Source organism: Drosophila ananassae, chromosome XL (genome assembly GCF_017639315.1).
Source record: "Drosophila ananassae strain 14024-0371.13 chromosome XL, ASM1763931v2, whole genome shotgun sequence".
NCBI classification, from domain to species: domain Eukaryota; kingdom Metazoa; phylum Arthropoda; class Insecta; order Diptera; family Drosophilidae; genus Drosophila; species Drosophila ananassae.
The window spans coordinates 9,942,877-9,964,044 of record NC_057931.1 but is presented as its reverse complement, the minus strand read 5'-3'; the positions used below and the strand labels follow the sequence as shown (position 1 = coordinate 9,964,044).

General features: G+C 40.7%; 2 protein-coding genes across 10 annotated transcripts in view; one reads left to right on the top strand and one right to left on the bottom strand.

Annotated features, from left to right (window-relative positions):
- Nucleotides 1-10,378, bottom strand: part of LOC6504831 (broad-complex core protein) — a 49,227-nt gene extending 38,849 nt beyond the window's left edge. For 5 of the 6 annotated variants that reach the window (XM_044716968.1, XM_044716971.1, XM_044716972.1 and 2 more), the window contains exon 1: nucleotides 8,332-10,378. The gene's annotated coding sequence lies outside the window, so the exon portion shown is untranslated. Of the gene's footprint in view, nucleotides 1-7,374; nucleotides 8,300-8,331 lie in introns of those variants that run through there. The other variant, XM_044716970.1, reaches the window with a different exon arrangement.
- LOC116655369 overlaps nucleotides 1,205-21,168 on the top strand; it is a 46,657-nt gene continuing 26,693 nt past the window's right edge. Inside the window, exons 1-3 of one of the 4 annotated variants that reach the window (XM_032453191.2) lie at nucleotides 1,205-2,329; nucleotides 10,378-10,523; nucleotides 18,183-18,251. In XM_032453191.2, coding sequence (XP_032309082.1) covers nucleotides 2,239-2,329; nucleotides 10,378-10,523; nucleotides 18,183-18,251 — 306 coding nt within the window. In that variant the 5' untranslated portion in view covers nucleotides 1,205-2,238. Of the gene's footprint in view, nucleotides 2,330-10,377; nucleotides 10,896-18,182; nucleotides 18,252-21,168 lie in introns of those variants that run through there. The other 3 variants (XR_006507613.1, XR_006507614.1, XR_006507612.1) reach the window with 3 other exon arrangements.

Below are 21,168 nucleotides of genomic sequence, written 5' to 3'. Positions count from 1 at the left end.
GGCAGAGAAAGACAGCAAGAGAGAGAGCGACAGAGAGCGGCATTCAAAACAAAACCCAATTCTTTAACTCGTAAACTGAGTCCAAGTTCAAGGTCTTGCGTTCAATCGCGTCTGCTCTGCCGACGTAGTCGCGACAGTGCTGCCACTGACAACAGCGCTGCTTAGCTAGTTGCGCATAATAGAGAGCAAGCGTGAGAGTGAGAGAGCGTTAGAAATGAAAAAAAGCTCACGCGAGAGAGATAGAGAGAGAGGGGCGCACGCGTTAGAGCGTAAGCTTGCGGGCAAACACGCTCAAGAAAGAGGAAGACTGTCTGCGAATCTTGTCTCCTCCTGCCACCCAGACAGAGTCCTAACACCCCACCCCTCCTCCTTCTAGCCTGTCTGCCGCCTATGCCTACTCTCTATCTATCTCTTTCATACAAACTTTTTTCATTTTTTTCCTTTTTTTATTTTTTTGAGGAAAAAAATTATAAAGAACCCTCACCACTTTTGTCTACGCTTCAGGTTTCTTCCTCTTTTGCTTTCTGGTTTTTGCGAACTCATGATTCCCATTCCTTTTGTTTTCTTCCCCAAAAAGCAATTCTTCCCCCCCTCCACCCTCCACCCTCACAATCGAGCAATTCTTTCTACAACCGCTGACAAAGTTGATTTCGATTTCTATTGTTAGTGCGCTGCGACTGCGCCGTCAGCTTCGTCCCAACCTCCCCCTCCCCCTCTCTCTTTCTCTCGCTCTCGTTTTTCGCCAGCTTCGCTTAGTTGTTTTGCATTTTTGCTAATTTGACCTTCACCTTAACCTAGTCATCGTGTCTCGGACATTCGGTCGTTTACCTCACATTCGCAGCAGCAGCAGCAGCAACAGCAACAGCAGCAGCAGCAGCAAGGCCCAAAGTCGAAAAAGGTGTTCTCTAATACACGCGAGAGAACGATAGAGAGAGAGAGCGAGCGAGCGAGTGGTAACAAGAGAGCCAGAGAGAGATCAGTATCTGTGTGTGTGTGAGGGGGAGCAGTAGTAATTCCAATTAGAAACCAATAGTGCTGGACTCTCCTAGCAGACATGTAATTCCTATTCCCCACTCCAATTACAGTTAGCTGGAGAAGAGTTATGTCCTGCTGCCCCACTCTCACATGCTCACGGCTCTCAACTATTCCGTGGTAGTTTACTATGCGAGTGATAGAGATGGGGCAGGGGGACACTCTGGGGGTCTTGGTTGGCTCTCTTCTCTCTAGGAAAACTAGCCATGTAAGTTTCGTCTAGTGGCGGTTGTGGGGCTGCTGCTCTTGAGTCAAAATCCAAATCGAGTGCGAATAGTTTTCGCGCTAGATCTGCTGTTCATTTTCCCCCAGTTTTTTAGTTGGCGTAGAGACGTTCGTGGCTTTGGATCGTAGAAACTAACGGTAATGTAACTAGTGGTGGAAGTAGTCTTGTCTTGGAAGTAGTATTCCATGTATATATGTGTGTGTGTGTGTTTGTTTAAAGTGAAATTGTAAAATTTGTAGTGTAGTTTTTGGGGTTTCCCATTTTTTTATTTTTTTCTTTTTTAATTTTTGTAGTATTGCTTGTAAATAAAAAATAAAAAAAAAGTATTTTTTGTGATCGTGAAATAAAAAGGAAGTGGAAGTGTTTTTTGTGTCGCTGTCTGATTTTCGCTGTCGTCACCGTCGCAGCGGCAGCGGCAGCGCAGTCGACGTCGCCGTCGTTGGGTTTTTGAACTGCGCTGTGCGTTCAACGCCCCCACCGTCCGTCCCCCTCCCCCCAAACCCCTTTTGATAAACCGCCCTCCCTGTGCCGCCAACCCTCCCATTTTTTTCGGTTCGCGCTTCGTGCAACTCCAAAATGTGTGTCTGTGTCGCTGCCGCCATTATCGCTCGGCTGATAAGTACTGGCCTACCTCCCCCAGCCCACCCCACCTTGCCCCACACTGCTGCAGTGCAACAATCAGTTATTGGCCCGCCGCTCTAATGAACGTTGAACTGCAAATTGCAAAAGCGTACGAAAATAACAAACAAACTGGATCAAAGGCGTAGTTGCCGTAGTGGGAGGGGGTTCACATAAAAAATTATATCAAAAGTGAATGTAAAGCAAAAGAGTTGTTATAAAAAAATATGAAACAAAAATTAATAATAATTATGAATAATAATAAAAACCCCCCTCGATCGCACGCCCCTGTGAGATTGGCGTTCTAGCGGTACATCCGCGTCGCTCGCATAGCCCCAACGCTCCCACTCGCTCACTCCCACATGCGCCGCGCGGACTGCTTTGGGTGGGGTGCATTCACCCCTAGTGCGCTCTCTCTCCCGCTCACACAATCTCTAACTGGGAAAGATCACTGTAAGTAGCTCCATCTACACATAGTGAGTGCAAGAAAGAGAAAGCGAGAAAGTTGTGCAGCCTGGAAGTAACTGCGCCATTTGTATTGCTAATTTGCATTTAACTAAAAAAATATACGAATTTTAATATGAGATCAGTATATATTTTTTGTTATTTTGATGTGTTTTTTTCGCCTATTTCGTTTAAATTTAGCAAAAGTGAATGGGAATTTTGGAGACTTCTGATTGGAAAAATAGTTGACGTTGGCAGAAAAATATGCTACGTAATTATTATTTCCTTTTTACAGTTATTTGTTAGGCCAAAGGATGGGTAAAGGGGGGATGGGGGGCTAAGTTGCCAGCAAAGCAATATTGGGGAGAAAAAGGAAACGCGAGAGAGAGAGAGAGATAGGGGGAGAGAGGGAGCAGGGCTTGTCTCTTTCTCAATTTAATTCGCATTACATGGGATTTAGCTTGTTTGCTTTGCTCTTTGTTTTTTTTTTTTGCTTGTTTGCCTTGCATTCCCATTCCCATTCCATTTTCATTTCCATTTCCATTTCCCTTTTGATATGGAGATGCATTTACATGTTTTTTTTTTTGCGCTTTTTTGCGCTTGTATTGAGTGTGCGTGGCCAGCTCATTAATTTTATAGACCATTTTGCGCAACACACACACACTGACACACGCACACTAGCACGATCAATTGACACACATACTGATATGCACTACCCCCCCTCTCTCTCTCTCTCTCCTACCATCTGTCCTGCTTCCATCTTTTGTTGATTATTCGCACACACGCACACAAATGCAGCAGAACAGTGGAGCAGCAGAGGAGCAGCGGAGAGCAGGGCAGCAACAATGTATTAGCAATTCTCAGCTCTGCTCTTGCCGCTGCCGACGGCTCTGCCACTGCGCCGGCGAGGTTAAGAAACTTTTTGGGTTTAACAACATTGCACAAGGTTATTAGATAAAAAATGTGCTCGCATCGCGGCCCCAACTGTGTGCGGAGAGCGCTAGAGGGCTCCTCTCTCGCGCTCTGCTCCGCTCCGCTCTGGAGTGCACTGCTCGAAATGGGGGCGAGAGCGAGAGCAAAAGTGTGCAATTCTTCTAATTCTTCGAGTCTTCTGTCGAGTTCTGGGGCTTTTTTAACTTAAAAAGCATGTTTTTTATTTGTTTTCTATTGAAAAAGCATGCTTTTTATTTATTTTCTATTGAAAAAGCATGCTTTTTATTTATTTTTTTATCAAAAAGCATGTTTTTTTATTTATTTTTTAAAGAAAAAGCATGCTTTTTATGTTTCAAGTCTTATTTTAGTCTTTTTTAACTAAAAAAAAGCATGCTTTTTAGTGTCATTTATATTTTTTAAATCAAAAAAGAATGTTTTTTAGTCCCTTTTTATCCTTTTAAACTAAAAAAGCATGCTTTTTAGTCTCATTTAGCCGTTTTAGCTAAAAAAAAAGCATTTACACTTCTTTTAACCAAAAAAGCATGCTTTCAAAATTCAATCCAATTCAATTTCAAGAAATGCAATTTCTTAAGCCAAAAAAGCATGCTTTTTAGTCTCATTTCAGCCTTTTAAGCCAAAAAAAAGCATGCTTTTTACTGTATAATCGCATTTATTTGACTCCCACTAGTCGCTAGAATTATTTTCAAGTGCATTTTCGAATATTCAGTATACGATCGGGGGCCTCGTGTGTGAACTTGCAGATAGGATGGCGACTAAGCCGAAGGGGTTCGGCTATGGAAGGGGGGCCGAACGAGACGGCTGGCGAGAGAGAGCGAGAGAGCAGGCATGGATGCGACTTATTTTTAGGCCCCCAACACACTCTCTCATGTGTGTGTGTGTGTGTGAGTGTGTGTGTGTGTGTGTGAGTGTGTGTGTGTGCCCAAGTTTTGTGTATTTTTCGGGAATGGCAAATTTTTTGGCCGTTGATCTCTGGACGAGCGTTCTTTTTTTCGTTTTTTTTGCGCTTTTTTTGCGTTTTTTGCTTTCTGCTTTTTGGATACCCCAAGCACTGAATGTCAATGCATTGTTGCAAGGTTGGCGGAACGCAGGCGAAGGGAGGGGGGGGAGGAGTGAGGGGATGTGTAGTGGTGGTGCTTCAATGCGCATCTGGCTTACCAAGTGTACACATTTTTTTTATTTTTTTATTTATTTTTTTTTAAATAAGCAAGTCTAGAGATGATGGGGTCACCATCACAGTCACGGCCATTGTCACTGTTTGTCACATTTACCGTTAAAGAGAGTAGCTCGTCTCGGGTTACGGGTGTCATAGCCAAAAGCCAAAGAAAAAAAACACACTTTTTCTTTTAATTTTTTTTTTTTATTAATTTTTTTTTTTTTTTATATAACACGACCCTCGCCGTCTCGTCTGGGCTGCCTCCCTCTTCTTTCTTTTCTGTAAACTGAAACCCTCGCCAATTGAAAGTCGCAGAAAATGGAGAAAAAAGAAGAAAAATGGGGAAACAGTACAAAGAAAAATGTCAACGAAAGTGCAGGAGGAGAAAAAAAAAAAAAAAATTAAGAAAAAAAAAATAATAAACGAACAAGTAACAGAAGCGATCGGATCGCAAAGAAGCCCCGTTCTTCCACGATACTCGATTCTTCTGGCTTCCCCATCCCTAGTCTTTCTTCCTCCCTCCCATCGGCTGTCTGTCCTAGTCCCTCCCGCCTCCCGCCTCCACCCTCCACCCTCCCCGAACTATGCACATGACACTCATGACCAACTGACTGACTGAGCCAGCAGAGGAGCAAGAAGCAGAAGAGCCAGAAGAATTCGGGGCGGGAAGAGAGTGTAAGAGTTACATTGCTTCTTCCATTCCCATTCCCATTCCCATTCCCAGTTCTTCTTGTTCTTGCTGCCTTGTTGTTGTTGTTGTTGTCTGTCTGCCCAGGCAGAAATAGAAAGATCGCGAATGGAAGAATCTCAAGCAGAAGAAAGAAGAGACGGGAGGCGAAAGAGACTCTACAGAGACAGTGAAGCTTATGTAACCGGAAATGCAGTAATAGAGTTTGAGGTTAAACTAGTTCTTCAAGCTTATGGTAGAAGAAATCTTTAGATGTGAAGATTTCGTTTTGAGGACTGGTCTTCTCTAGGGAGTTATAACTGTATTCTTCGGATATCTAGGCTCTTCTCGTGTCTTCTCGTTTCTTCTCTTTGTGCCTGCGAGCTGGTGACTATTTGTTTGTCTATCCTCCTATCCTATCCCATCCTATCCTATCCGGCTCTTGGCCTTGGGGCCTTGAAGTTACCGTTTCCGAGAATTCCTCCTCCTTCTGTCAGTACTTGTTCTTCTTCTGTGTGTGTTTTTTTTTTTTTTTTTGCATTACACCCCACGCCCATGTCTAAAGCGATAACTATGCACTTGGCCCTGTTGCTTCAACCTCCTATCTGTGTGTCTTTTTTTTTTTTTTTCGCTTTCGCTTTTGTTTTGTGGCGTGGTGTGGAGTGGTGTGGTGTGGTGTGTGTTTGTTTTTGCAACTCCTCGACGGCCTTGAATGGATCACTATATATTACTGATGATGATGATGATGATGATTATGAGGATGATTATGAAGAGGAGGCAGGCTAGAAGTACATGAGTCATAGTCTCTCAATAGAGTTTTTGTCTTTTTTTTCGAGTTTTGTCCACTTGGACTCCCTAATTGACAGTTGATTGAGTTCCAAGGCTAACGGAAGTACGTTCTCTACACTACTATAACCTCTCCACTCTCCATAATAACTTCTAATTAAAAAAAAAGAAGAGAGAGAGACAGAGTCATATTTTGATTAACTGTAAATAACGGGAGAAGAGTAGTCATCATCTCTTCGGGCTTCCGTCTTTCTTTTCCTTTCTTTCTTTCACTCTTTCTTCCTCAATGGGTTATCTTGCTCCCCTTCCTCCTTCTTCTTCTTTTTTTTATCCAATTTATCCCGTTACCCCGTTTTCGGAAGCCCTGCAATTTTTTTTTTTTTTTTTTTTTTTTTTACTGTTACTGCGTTTTTTTTCTGCAGCAACAATTGCAACTGCGCCCCGTCAACCTTGAATGTCGGCCAGTCGGCACACACACACACATAGATACTAAACACAGACACTCGCAGATACACAGACACAAACACAGATACAGATACAGATACTGATGGCTGCAGACTAGAGACCACCAGTTTGGCGAGTCTCCTCCGCGCTTCTGTTTTCCTAGCATCGCCATAGCGTCCCACGTGTGTGGGTCTCCCAGTCTCCTCAATCCCCCCCCCAATCCTTTACCCTCTCCCCGCCCCGCCCACTTCGGACTACGCCCCTGTCTGCTGTCGTAGTCTGGTGGCTCTACTCCGTCTCTAGTTTCTGTTTTTTTTTTTTATTTTTTTTCGCTCTTCCTTTTTTGCTAGGCACGCTTCGTTGGCTGCCTGCAATTTTCATTCAGTTTTTCTCTCGTAGCACGACTTTCCGGCTCTTTACCCCCCCTCGCCACTCCTTAGCTCTGCCCTGCCCCGGATGGTGGCGCCCCCCCCCACCGCCTCCTTTTCGCCTCTGGCTGCTCCCTCGCTGGTTGCAGGAATGCAGAAAAATGTGTTAGTGGAGTAGTTGCCATTACGTCACCTTGCCACAGACGACTCTCTGTGGTAGTATGGGTGTGTGTGTGTGTAGGGTACCGGTCTTTGTGGTTAAAAAAAAAAAAACAAAAAAAAAAAAGAAAAGAGGGAGGAAAACATGGGGGAGACTGTGGGATGGTAGGGGTGTTGTAAGGTGGCTTGATGACGTCTACTCCTCTTGTTGTTGTTGTTGTTGTCGCTTGGCTGACTCGTCTGGGTCTCGGTCTCGGTCGCCTAACAACATGAATAAAAAAAAGCAAAAAAAAGCAAGAAAAAAGCGAAAAAAAACCGAAAACGAGGCTGCATCCCAAAGCTAGACGAAGGTATTAGAGAGAGGAAGAGGAAGAAGGACTAGAGGCGGGCCCACACGTTGGGCGCCACTTCCTGGTGCGTGTCTGGTGCGGACCATTCGACCTTTGTTATTGTCCCATTTTTCACCACATTTTCAACATTTTTCACATTTTCCGAGCTCGAAAGCGAGAGTTTTTGGTCTTACCTTTTTTTTTTTTTAGATTAGTCCTGAGCTTAAAAAACAAACAAGAGGTCCTGAGAGAGTAAATATGAGCCTGAGTTGGTATTGTTGCTGTGTTGCAACAAGGATAACAAGGATAACACAAAAAAAATATATATATGTATATATTACTATAACAAAATAGTCCTCAAAAAAAAAAACGCACACTACTTGCACTTTGCGCGAAATGTTAAATGTATTTTGTGCTTTTTTTTTTTTTAGCAATTTTTTGTTTTTTTTTTTTAGCGGAAAGAACAACGACGTCGACGTTTGTTCGGTGCGACGTTGAACAGCAAACTGCATTGCCGGGGAATTCGGAATTGGGAATCCGTACCGATTCGGGCGGCTATCCGAACTGTTAGCCGAAGAGCTTAACAGAGCCACGAAGTGTGTCCAGAGATCCAGATCCTCAGCTGCCTTGGCCTCAGGGGAGATCGCCGCGCTGTCGCTGCAGACTGCAGTTCGGGATCGGAATCGGGATCGGGATCGGGGCAAGTTAAGAAGCGAGATGGCAACAGGGTAGGACAAGGACAGGAAGCAACAGCAGCTACTGTGCTGTGTATCTTTGTATCTTTGGGTGTGTGTTTTTGTGCTTGCATCTTTTGCATGCAGATGCATCCGAAAAGGGCTGCCTTTGTATTGTGACTCTCCCATCAAAGTGCTAATGAGCTGGGGAGGTATAGGGGCGGTGTAGGGGTGAAGGGGAAGAAGCCCAAAATGAAGAAACTTCAAAAAGGAGAGACCAAAAAAAAAGAAGGGAGAGGGAGAGGGAGAGCAAGAGAAGAGCAGCTGCATCTCCAGCTCCATCTCCATCTCCACTCAAATGTCCTTCTACGCTTCGATCGAATCAAATTTCAGTCTTTTTCAGTGCACTTTCAGTTGATCCTGATTCTTCTAGAAGAATTCTTCATCCTCGAAAGAGAAATCGTTTAAAGCCCTTACCTGAAGGCCATCATGGTTTCCACATCCTGATTAACCCACATCTTGTGGTACATTTTCTTGTTTTTCTTTTTTTTTTAAATCACTGGAGATTTGTTCACTTTCTTCTTCCGCCTTTCTTCAAGTCTCTTTCTTTTATTTTCTTTATTTTAGACCGCACTAGACCGGATTTCAAGGATTTAATTCCACACTTGATAAAAAATTTAAAAAAAAAAATAGAAATAATTTTTTTTTTTTTTTTTGGGTGAGTTTAGAACCCGAGTCTAATCCTAGTTATTGGCAATCTCTATCTCCGTCGCACTAACGCCTGGGCCTGGGCCTGGTTTAGAAATTGAAATTGTGCGTTTGGGATGAACTAACTTTAGTAACTGAACCGATCGAATTAAAAAGCTCAACTGAGTTCCGAAAAAATGCAGTTAAATGTGTTGGGTTTTTTTTTTTGTGCCGCCGCTGCCCTCGGCCTCTGAGTGCGTATCTGTATGTGTGTGTGTGGTAGTGTGTGTGTGTGTGTGCCTGCCCAATTGAATCAGAGAGTTGTATCTGTGTGTGTGATCGTTGTATACTTTTAATGCCGCCTGTATGTTTCGTTCGCTTTTTGTGCCGTTTTTTGCCTTTGCTCGCCTTTATTTTTTTTTTTTTTTATTCTTTTATATACTTCTCATGCGATTGTATATTTCTTTCGCTTTTTTTGGAGTGCAGCGACGCTGGCAGCGACGCCGCTGCATTTTACAGCGCTGGCAGCAAAGTCGCCAAAAAAAACAATAACACCAAAAATAAAATAAAAAAAAATACAAACAAAAAAAACCGACCCGAACCGAATTTCTGCGCCGCGATCGGATGGATCGTTTGTGTGCGTTTTTTTATGTTCTCTTTATTTTTTTTTTTACATTATTTTTTTTATTATTTTATATATATATTGCATGTTGGTTTAATTTTTGTGGTATATTGGCCATTTAGAAGTTTTGTTTCCCCCAGAAATTGGGGGAAAAATGTAAAGCTCTCAACGAATCACCAGCGATCGCAGCTATATATTTAATTTTATTTATTTTTTTTATTTAATTTTTTAATATATAAAATATGTTTGCTTTGCGCGGAGGGAACATGCAACTTTCGCTGTATCTGTATCTGCATCTGTATCTGTATCTGTAGCTGCAGCTGTATCTCGAAAGTGTGAGAGATACAAATACATGGAAGAAGGTTTATCAGCAGACCCCCCCTTTCGAGATCCCCCCTCCAAACAAAACAAAAAAAATGCTTAAAACCCCAAACCCAAATTCAAAGCCAGAAATTCGGCCTGTTTTTATTTTTCTGTATATATTTTTTTTGTAGGCCCTTTTAGCCTCTCGGTGCTGATGTTGGCAAAAAAGACTTGTCTTAAATTTTTTGGTTACCCCCTCGCCATTACCGCATTTTATTACATGGCTCCCCTGTTTGCCATAACCCAGATTCCCGATCGCCCTCAGACCCTCCCTCCCTTCCTCTTCTTCTTTTTCGATCTTTCCTTATACGCATTACACAGGAAATAATAAGTAGTAATTATTTAAGATATTTTTTATCAAAAAGTATATATTTTATTAAATTTTAGACCAGAGTTTGAAGAGCTAGAATCTTTGTAATTTTTTTTTCTTAATTATTTTCTTGTAGAGCCCCCCTTTTTTTTCTCTCTGTATGGCCCTGAGAAGAATTGAGAAGAAGAGACCCACTGGAGAAACTTGTTGCCACTTGCATCTTTTTTTTATTTTATTTTTTTTATCATTTTTATGCGTGGCGATTTAGAGTTTTTTAATTTCTGCTTGTCTCGCACTTGTGCTAGCACTTTTCAAGAATTGTTTTTAATGTTTTGCGATTTTTTTAAAGGCCTGTCTGTTATCTGATAGCCCCCCCTACCCCCCTTTTCGGCACTGACCTCTCTCGGGCCAGCTTTATGTCTTTTTCAAGATCACCAGGCTTCACTGTACTCTCGTTGAGGTTCTAAGCTGTACGCTCCTTTGTTTAACATTTCATTTTTTGTTTTTGTTAATTTTGATTTTATTTTTTTTATTTTTTTAGTTGCTGTTTTGCAATTACAACCGGCATTAACCCCTAGGTGGGACGGAGACCTCGACAACAACCTCTCCAGGCAGCGGCGTCGACTGAGGCAGAGCAGTAGCAGAGGTGGCAGCAGCGATCTTCTTTCTAATTGGCAACTGCAGTGGGTTAGTCACAAAAATACACACACAGCTACACACACACAACACACACACTCTCTGGCACACACTCACGCACTTGTTATCGCCCGAAGGCCCAAATATCGGATGCGTGCATTGCCCGCTCAAGGCATTAATAAAAAAAATATATACAAAAAAATATCAAAAAAAAATAAAGAAAAAAAGGCAAGAAAGCAAAAGCAACTCACGAGGCAGCGATCGGGCGTATACGTAATATTCCGTAGGAGGTCAACGCCAGCGGAACGCGTTAGAGACGAGGCCCTACAAAAATATCGTGTTTACAGGAGAAAAGCTTTGGCAAAGGTTCAATAACCCCTTAAAAAAAAAAATACAGAATACAGAATACAGAATGCGGAATGCGAAATGCAACAAAAAAATAAAAATAAAATGTGCGATCAAAGGCAAAGTGTGAATAATCGGAATAATGGGTTTAGGGAACAAGGCAACTTTCGAGAAGCGAACAGCGTCTTTGTATCGTATATGATGATGATACTTAGTATACACATATGATATCTTGTATCTGCCATAGCCCCATGCCATAAAAAATATAAAATTCCATGATATCATACCAGAAGGGCATTAAAATTCATTGCAAAATCACATAATTCATTAAGAAAATAAGGAAAATCAATGGGAGAGTGTAAAAATGGCTAGGAATTGGAATATGAATGGGAAATTATACAAAATAGTGAGTAGGATGGAGATTATTTAGGAAATTGTAATATTTTTAAGAGAAAATAGATAGAAAAAAAATAAAATGTAACTGAGAGTTTTATTTATTTTTATTTTTCTTTAAATAGTGAGTAAGTTGTAAATGATTTTAGTGATTATTTTATAGAGAGATTATTTTATTAATTTTGTAAATAAAAATAAATTATTAAAATTAAAGGCAGAGAGGTAGAGCATGAGTTTCGAACTCCAGAAACAAAATAATTATTATTCTTATATTTTATAGAGCTTCTAAATCAAAAATAAAGTGACTAAAAAAGGAATTTTAAGACTCAAGTGGCTTAAAATAATTTTGAAAACAACATTTTTGAAGAAAAAAACTGTAAAAAAAAATATCTGAATGAATAAAAATAAAAATACCTTTTAAAAATATCTGTTATATATATTTTATAATTTAAATTGTAAAAATAACACCTAGAACCCCCTGCTTTGAAATAAAACACACATTCCTTTGAAATACTTGTCAAAAATAGTGATTTCCCCCACGAGCGCCCCAAACTAGGCAACAGAAAAGTGATGGCTTTGCCGGCTAACAGACTTACGTGGTACTTATTGTGTGCCTCCTATTGTGGGCGGGACGCCTTCGAGTTCGAGTGTGCCACGTGCATCTCAATTCTTGCCACACAGCTTGCAGCTTGCAGCTACCAGGTTCCAGGTTCCAGCTACCAGCTTCCTCACTTTCACTTTCTTTTTTTCACACTGGGCAGTTTACTTCTCTCGCTTTCTTGCTTTCTTTTTAAATATTTTGTGTACAAATATATATATACATATATATATTTCTTAATCGAGTTCAAAGTCAGTGTCAGATTTCTGTTCTGTTGCGGTTGCTCGCTTCTTTCGGTTTTTTGATTTTATTTTTAGTTTCAGTTTCTTGGTTCGAGTGGCAGGACCTTCTATTATCCTTCGACTTGGACTATCGCACTATTACACGAAATTATTTATTTTCTTTTCTATTTTTTTTTATTGGGAATAAATTATTGCACAATTTTGACATCGGCACTTGGGGGCTGCTATACTGGCTTGTGTTTCGTTTTGTTTATTATTTCAATTTTTTTTTTTTTAACAATTTTTGTGTGAGATTTTGTGGCCTCCTTTGGTTACACCAAACAAAAAATGAAAACAATCAACAAACAATCAAAGATGCTGTCCTGCTGCTTCACTTGAAAAAAATTCTTCTTGTTCAAGGATATGACGGAAGTAGTTCTTGTTTTTTTTTAGTTTTGTTTTAAAAAAAAAATAATTTATTATATCTCTTGTTGGGATACGATTTTTGTGGGTTTCTGATTCGGAGTTGTGATTCTGATTCAGATTTGATTTTTGTTGTTTTTTGGTCCGCGTCGCAGCACGCGCACGTAACGAGCAACAAACAGCAACTAACGTTATTTTTAAAAGCCCAACTCGATTGAAGTCCAAGTCGGGGATTCAACGCCGCAGCAGCAGGCAGCAGGCAGCAGTGGCAGTAGCAGCGACGCCAGCCGAGGCAGCGATGCCACACGAAGGCGGCACGAAGTTGCTCGAAAGGACGAAGCGGCATCCTTACAGCGGCAGCGACGCCAACGCCGACTGTAGCTTTGTTTTGGTGATGCTGCCGCCAGTCGAAGCGGCAAGAAATAGAAAATTTAGCACACAATTGAAGTCATTACAAATACACTCTCACACTCACACACACACACACAATCGCTGATTAGAAGGATAATTCGTATTGGAAGTGCCCGAAAAGATGTGCTATGTTTTTGCGGCAATTGCATTTAAAGTGTAGATAGGCCCTAGCTCCCCTCTCTGCTCTCAGCCTCTGCTGCTGCTGCTGCCTCTGCCGACGGCAGATATAAAAATCACCCGCCAAACAACGGTACTAAACACTCATTACTCATTTCGTTGGTTTGTTCCACTCCCCCCTCCCATAACTACTCCTCCCCCCCTCCCCAAAAAAAAAAAAGCAACAACTATTCACACACACACACTCTCGAAAAGAGAGGCACACGTATAACGGGACAGTGCAGTAGGGAGAGGAGGCGAAAAGTTTGCTCTTTTTTTCTGCGTGTGCCGTTAAAAAAAAGGATGCGACTGCGACGTCAACTGAGGCAGAGAGCCAAAAAAAAAAGGGAAAATCAGAAACAAAACAAAAATGCGAAAAACGAACGAAAAATGCTAAAACCAAAAGCGGCAGCGCAGCCTGAAACAAAAAAAAAAAAAAACAACAACAACAAAAAAAACAAAAGGAAAAAAGAAAGGCGGAAAGGAGAAATGGGAAAGGCGGGATAAGAAGAAGAAGAAGCAGGAGCAGGCAGCATCACGACGAAAAAAAAAAAAAAAGAGTCAGCAGCGTGTATGAGTGTGCTAGTGTGTGTGTGTGTGTGTGGCGCGGTGGAAAAAATCCCAACCGTAACCAACCCCACTGCATCCCACACACACATACAGAGAGAGAGTCACACACACACACACACACATACGAACAACCCCCGTGCCGATGCCGGCAGCAGTTGGAAATTTTAAAAAACGCGTTTACACGACGACGCGAAAAAAGTACAAAAAAAAAATAAAGTAAAAAGAAAACAAAAACAACAACAACAACAACACACACACACACACATACAACAAAAAACAAGCAATAACAACAACAAGAAGAACAAGAAGAGAGAGTAAAAAACCAAACGAAACGAGAACGAAGCGAAAAATGAAAAATACAAAAATTTGTAAAGCACGAAAAATATAAAAAAAAAAGGACTCACACACATAGAGAAGAGAACTACGAGCCGAAGCTACAGCCACCCACCGCCCACCACCCACCGTCCAACGCCCACTGCCGCCCACTACCGCCCCCCCAAAACGAAGCCTCAAAAAGGGGAAATCGACGCACAAAAATAACCAAGCGAATAAAAAGGATAGCGTGTGCGTGTGAGAGAGTGAGTCAGTGTGTGCGTGTGGGGGAGTGTGTGTTAGTGCGTGTGTGAGTGAGGAGAGCAGTTTTTTAAATTTTAATTTGTTGTCTTTTTTTTTTTTTGTTTTTTTTTTGCGTTTTGTCCCGCTCTTTTGGAGTCTGGTACGCGGTATAACGGTATATGGCTCCGCCGCTTTAGCATTACCCCAAAAAAGTATGCAATAAACGCCTGATAAGGGGGAGGGGGAGGGGGCGGGGTATGACATGCCATGCCATATATGAAGCATACATCCTAGGGCATCCTGTTAAAGGATCACCGATCGAGAGAGAGACAGGGAGAGAGAGGGAGAGAGCAATGTCACCTTGTTGCTTCCAAGAGAGAGAGAGAAAAGGACATGCGGCCGCGACGTCCTAACGGTTACTAACTGGCCAAGAAGCTGGCTATTTCGAGTCTGGTCCTTGACAGGAGTCTGGTCCTGCGAGTAACAAAAAAGTATCCTTCACTGGGTCTTCTAGTTTCCCAGGACGAGACTAAGCAGGACTAAGGGGAGACAGGCAGGAGGAGGTAGAAGGACGAAAGTCAACTGTAGACATTGCCGGCAAAAGTCGCTGCCGCGTGGTGTGGCCTTCATTGTCACGAGGACATCGCGCCGGGCGGCAGAAGGCGGCAGGCAGCAGGCAGCGACGCCAGCGTCTCAGTCTCAGTCTCGGTCTCCGTCTCGGTCTCTGTCGCTGCCGCAGGAGGTCAAAGTTTGGGAGCACTTCAAGACCAAGACCAAGACCCAGACCCAGACCAGGACCACCAGGACCCGTCGCCTTGTTGCTTAGGCCTGTTTTTTGGGAGCTGACCAGAGGCACTGAGAGAAATTGCGGATTTCTCTCAAAGGTAATAGGAAAGTGTTTAATTATGATATATATTTTATTCAAGTCTTAATTATTACTTACCTATTTTAAAAAATGAATTAAACAGTTTGAATCAATAGTTTACTGTGACTACGATTAAAAATGATCGATTTAATCGATAGTTTCATTAAGAATTAATCGCTTGTTGTTTAACATTCAAATATATTTCTTAAAAGTATGAAGATCATGTCTATATATTTTACATTAAATAAATAATAGCTTTTGAAATATAAAAGCATTAAAGGTCAATTAGAAAAATATGTTTTTTTTAACAAAATAAGGAATAAATTATCGAAAAACTATCGATTATCAAAAGGAGAATATCAAAAGGATAAAGATATTATACCATTTGTTGTCTAAAGCTAATTAAAGATATTATACAATTAAGTGGAAAATAATTGTAAGGAAAAGTATAAAAAATCAATAATTGATTAGAAAACGATAAATGTGTTATCAAAAACTAGATAAATTAATCGATTACCCATTAAAGATTATCAAATAGTAGTAGACAACCCCTATCTTGGCTTTATTTTTCAAGAGGATGTAGATATTAGGGATGGGTTAGGGATTAAACCCATAAACATAATAAAAATAACATAGTTATGGCTTAAATTTATCGACAAACTATCGATTATCAATAAAAGATTGTGATTTAGTAGTATTTCTATGACTTGACTTGAAAAAAATATTAAAGTAATAGAAAAATAATATTTCCAAAAATAAACAATTTGATTATAATAAAAACTAACCATTTTTTTCATTAACTGGTTGAATTTATCGATAAACTATCGATTATTAATAGAAGATATGCCAAAAAGTAAAAGAAAACTGTTTATTTTTCATATAAGCTCCACTTTCAAGCTTCTATAGAAGGTTTCTTACTATTCTCTTCTATTAAATAATAAACCCAAAACCTAAAACTAAAACTTGTAGCCCCCTTTTCTCACTGTGTACCCACGCCCCTGCCACTATAACGGTAAACACTGCGAACTACGCGCATACAAATGAGCGTAATAAAATCAAATGCTGATAGTGTGTAGTTGGACGCATTACCCGAAATCAGCCGCCCACTTGCGCCACACAAGTACACACTAACCCACACACACACAGACACACACACACACAGCGGGCAGTCAGTAAGAAGAAGACGAACAAGACGAAAGTAAGAAGCAGAAGCAGAGCAAATCTACTACACGCAATCTTCATTTTCAACGCCATCAAAGCCATTCCAATCATCATTATCGTCGCCATAATCATCAAGTAAAGTACCCACCAGTAGCGCCTCGACGCAGGACACCCTCTTGCTCCCCCGTCTCTGCCGCCCCCACCCCCCACTCCCCTCTCCCTCTCTAAGCTGCTGGCACCCTGAGAAGTATGCTATGCCGTTTTTTTTTTTGGCCAGATTCTCTCTTAGACGAAAAAGGACGACGTCGCCGAGATGCCAACAAGTGCGCCACGAAGTACATTTCTTTTCATTCTTTTTTTTTTCTTTTATCCTGGCTCTCTTTCTTTGGAGAGTAAAGGCAACAAAAGAGAGTCCAGGACACTGTATCCTGGTGTGTGTGTGTGTGTGTGTGTGTGTGTGAGGTGCTGGATGAGGATGTGAATGTTGACGTCTTCGTTGTAGTTTCGCGTAGTTCATTCTGAATGGGATAACCTAGGAGGTGGAAGGTGGAAGGTGGAAGGTGGGTGGTGACTAGAGTGACTAGAGGGGTGGTGGTAGAAGGTGTCCTTGCCAAAAAAAAAAAAAAAAAGAAAGGATAAAAGCAGCAGGACAGCCGGCAAATGCTACAAATTATTTAAGCTGCATGTGGCGCTCTTCTGCCATCTGTTGTGTTTTTGTTTTTGTTCTTGTAGTTGCATTTCCAATCTTAGAAGATGGTGGCAGACAGATACAAAGATACAAAGATACATAGATAGAAAGATACAATTTCGGTTGCATATAATTTAGATTACACACACACTTTCTTAAGAAAAGTGGTAGGTTCCCAAAGATGCCACATCTTTTTCTGCTAGACTCTGTTTTAAATAACACACACTTACACCCACACACACTTACACCTACACACACTCACTCATATGCAAATTATTTTCCAGAGGACGGGGGGCGGGGGCGAGCAAAGTAATTAGCCAATAGGAAAAGCTTGAGCAAGTGCGGTGGTATGAGTGTCCCAACAGGGGTGCTCTGCGTGTGTGTGAGTGTGTGTGAGTGTGTGTCATCCCTCACACATGGAAGTACACACATTTGTCCCCCGTTCGGACAGGGGTGGAGGGGGGTTTCTTTTTTTTTTTGGTTTTTTTGGTGAGCTTAGGACTTACCGGTCTTGATCCTTCGGCTGCCCTTGTGACCCTTTTGGAAAATGTATATCGCCGCTTACCTGTGATCCTGTCGGTCTGCGATTGAATCTGCAATGATAATAAAGGGTTCAAAAGGTCAAATAAAGGGTCGACAAAGTAATACATTTAAACTGTAATTCTCTTAATTAGAAAAATCTGGTTTTTGACTATAATTCTCAACTGGGAAGTCGGGTGAAAAATGTAAGTGTTTAAAAGGCTTTTAGGGACATGTTTTTGTAACTAAAAAGCTTATTACTAAGTATGATTTAATATATAACTAAAACTAATAGTTCTTAAAAAGAAATCTCAAAAAAAGAAATTAGAAAAACGTTTTTTTTCACTATAATTCTCAACTGGGAAGTTGTTTGGACATTTTTTAGTTTTTAAATGGTTTTAGGGAGACGTTTTTGAAGTTATAGGCTATATCCTCTATATTTATTACTTTAATTTCCAAAACTAATGGTTTTTTTAGGGAAATAGTTAAAAGATTAATTTGAAAAGCGCTTTTTTCACTATAATTCTCAAGTGGGAAGTGCGGAGGAAAATAATCAAGTTTTAAATTAGTTTAAGGATTTGTTTCTGAAACTGTAAGCTATTATAGTTTCTATCTTTATATCCTCTACCATATAAGTTAAAAACTAAAATATTTTAAACAGAAATATTTGAATTAAAAAACCCCCCTTTTCACTATAATTCCCAACTAGTTGGTTAGAAGAAATCAACTTTGTTTTTACAAGATTTTATGACTTATTTTTGAAACTATTATTCTTATACCTATATATCCTTTATAACCTTTTCAGAGCTCCCTGTTTGCCCGACTGTTGGAATTATTTGTTGGCAAATGTCCTGTGTATTCGTCCTGCCTATTGGTAAGTTGTGGCTCCCAATTATTAATTATGTGCCTCGCGAACAAAAATCGCTTCCACATTCTCTATCTATATATTATATTTTATGTATTGCGGCCTATGTGTTATGCTTATGTTTATGTACACTTTACTCCCCCTATTTTTATATTTTTTAAGCCCACTCCCCCCCTTATTCTTCTGTTGGTAAAAAGAGTAAGCTTCAAGTGTCAGAAGCGAACTGAAATTTGTTGCTCCACCTACTTTGGGTGCCTTTGTTTTTTACGCTCTCGTTTCAGTTGATTTTTTTTTTGTTTTTTTTGTGTTTTGGTTAATAAATTACGCACATGGGGGAGTGGGGGATGGTGGATGGTGGGTGGGTAAACACTAGACACCACCCACCCACACACATACAGACAAAATATTAACCAAACAGAGTGAGCCGAGCAGAGCAGTTAAAAATATTTAAAAAATTTCAAGTGCCAGGGTATGGGGGGGGTGGTGCTCCCAAAAAGCATGCGTGTGACAGCAAGGGGGTACCACCACTTTTGGTTAATTGCCAAAAACAACTACAAAACGACAGCCGAAAAAAATTATAAAACCGAACAATGTCAGGATGCAGGATGATGATGAAAAAAAAAATAAAAAAAACCGAATTGGAAATACCCTTCCCAGAGTTCCCCGATTGTAACATTTTTTGTTGTCCCGGAAAGAGTGTACAAAGAAAGTTGAACCTCAGGCATCCCTACCCCTCCCCCTACCCCCTCTTTACATCCGCGTATTTATTTTTTAACAAAAAAAAAAGAAAGAAAAAGTTGCGGAGCTTATGTAAACGCTTTCCATCTCTTTCGCCCACTCATATGAATATGTAACCATATAGAACATTGTCGAAATGCCTACGGTCCTTATACCATATATGTGTGTGTGTCAGAGTGTGTGTGGCAGTGTGTGTGTGTCATGTATGTGTGTTGGTGCTCCCTTTTTATTATTTCGCGCGTCGCAGCCAGCAAAAGGTACATAAATTGCAAATGTATTTGTGGAAAAGTGCGTTGTGGTGCGTGCAGATGAAGATGAAGGCCCCCCCTTTTTCACTGCCACTACTGTTATGTGATGTGCTCCCCCCCCTCCCCTCTTTCTTTCTCTGCTGGCGGCGGAGCTGCAAAGCTTATTTTTTAATTTGTGCGCTACCACCCCTACTCCTACTCCCACTCCCACTCCCACTCTTCCCCCCCTAACGAAATTCGTTGCCAAATAATTTAACATTTTGCTAGGGCAGGGGAGGGGGATGAGAGGGGGGTGGGAGGTGGTAGGTGGCAGGAGGAGTGAGGGGTTGGGGCCATAGAACCGGGAATTGTGAAAGATAATTTAGCCAAAAACTCTAGATCTTACTATAGTGACTGATGCTCTATAAGGATGGGAGTATCTAGGAGGTTTTAAGGGGGTTTTATATTTTAAAATTATATAAAAAATATTTGAAAAAAAAAATACTTTATTTAGTCTTATTTTTTATTATGATTTTTTCAAAGAATTATTTAGAAAATTAGTAAAAAATTAGTCATAAAAACATCACTTTCCAAACTATAAACAGAAACTATCTCCTAAAAATTATATCTTTTTAAAAAATGCTCAGATATTTACTAAAATAATATTTAAATAAATAACAAATATAATAATAAAATATAAAAAAAAGCCCTAATAATAAAAATAATATTAAATAATTAATTTATTATAATAAAAACAAGGAAACCCCAAGAAAAAATAACAATCTTATGGCATCATAAGTCTAATAATTATAATTATTATACTATTTATTTTTTAGTGCTTATTTTTTAGCAATTAAATCTTAATATTATTGCTAAGAAAGTGTATTAATTATTCAGTTTTCTGTTAAATATTTTCCACCCAAAAAGCGGATGCCTCATCATCGTCTCTGTTTCGACTTCGATGGGGCTTCAGCGCGGCATCGTCGTGTGCCTGCTTTTGAGTCGACTGTTTGTTTTAACTTGTTGTGGCGCCCCCAAAAGACCCCACCCCCCTTGTTCGAAAACCTATCCCTTTATGCCACATCCTGCCTTTTTGCGAGCACTTTCTTTTTCGGCAAAGCAAAAAAAAAAAAAAGAAAAAGTTTTTCTGCTTTTTCTGCTGGCATGTGCGTGCCCCCAACCTTCTTGCCACTAACCGTCTTTGCCTCTTTAGCATTCGCGCTAGTCTGTTAGTGACAGTCGCTGCAGTCGCAGTCGCAGTCGCAGTCTCTGTCTCAGTCGACGTCGGCAGCAGCCAATTTAATTTTTCATATGTACACAGAGCGGGCCAAAAAAACAAAAAAAAACCAAAAAAAAAGTTTTTCTAATTCGCATTTGTATTTAATTTGATGGAGTTCTCTTTCTCGCTGCCAGTGCCTTTTTCCTTTTTGCTCCAAAAAAAGTATACACCACCCTCTAAAAAACAGATCCCTCTACCCCCTCCCACTCTCCCCTTCTTAACTCCCAGTACCCCCCTTTCTTTACATTTGCGAACTGTGTTCGCCCTTTTTTTAATGGGGTGCTTTATGACAAACTTTAAGCGCGCGACTCTAAACATTAAAATTGTACATGGCCCATGTGGAGGTGTATCCTTAATGTGTGTGTGTGTGAGGAGAGAGGGGGTGGTGTGGGTCTTGGGTGTGGGGTAAGGTAGGCTAGGAGAGCTGGTGGGGGTGGGGGGAGGAACGGTGGCTCAATGCGCGTACTTCTAACACCGCCCACTAATGCCAACTGTGTCTAACTGGTGGAGCGATTCGTTCTCGCTATCTCTGTCTGTGTGTGTGTTGTGTGTGTGTCCTGTGTGTGTGTGTGCGCATATGTAAAGTGTATGCTCCCCCCCTCCCTCCGCTTCCCTCTTCCACACTTAATGCGTGCGCGTGTCTGCGGAGTAATTTTTTAACTAATTTTCTATACAAATTTTT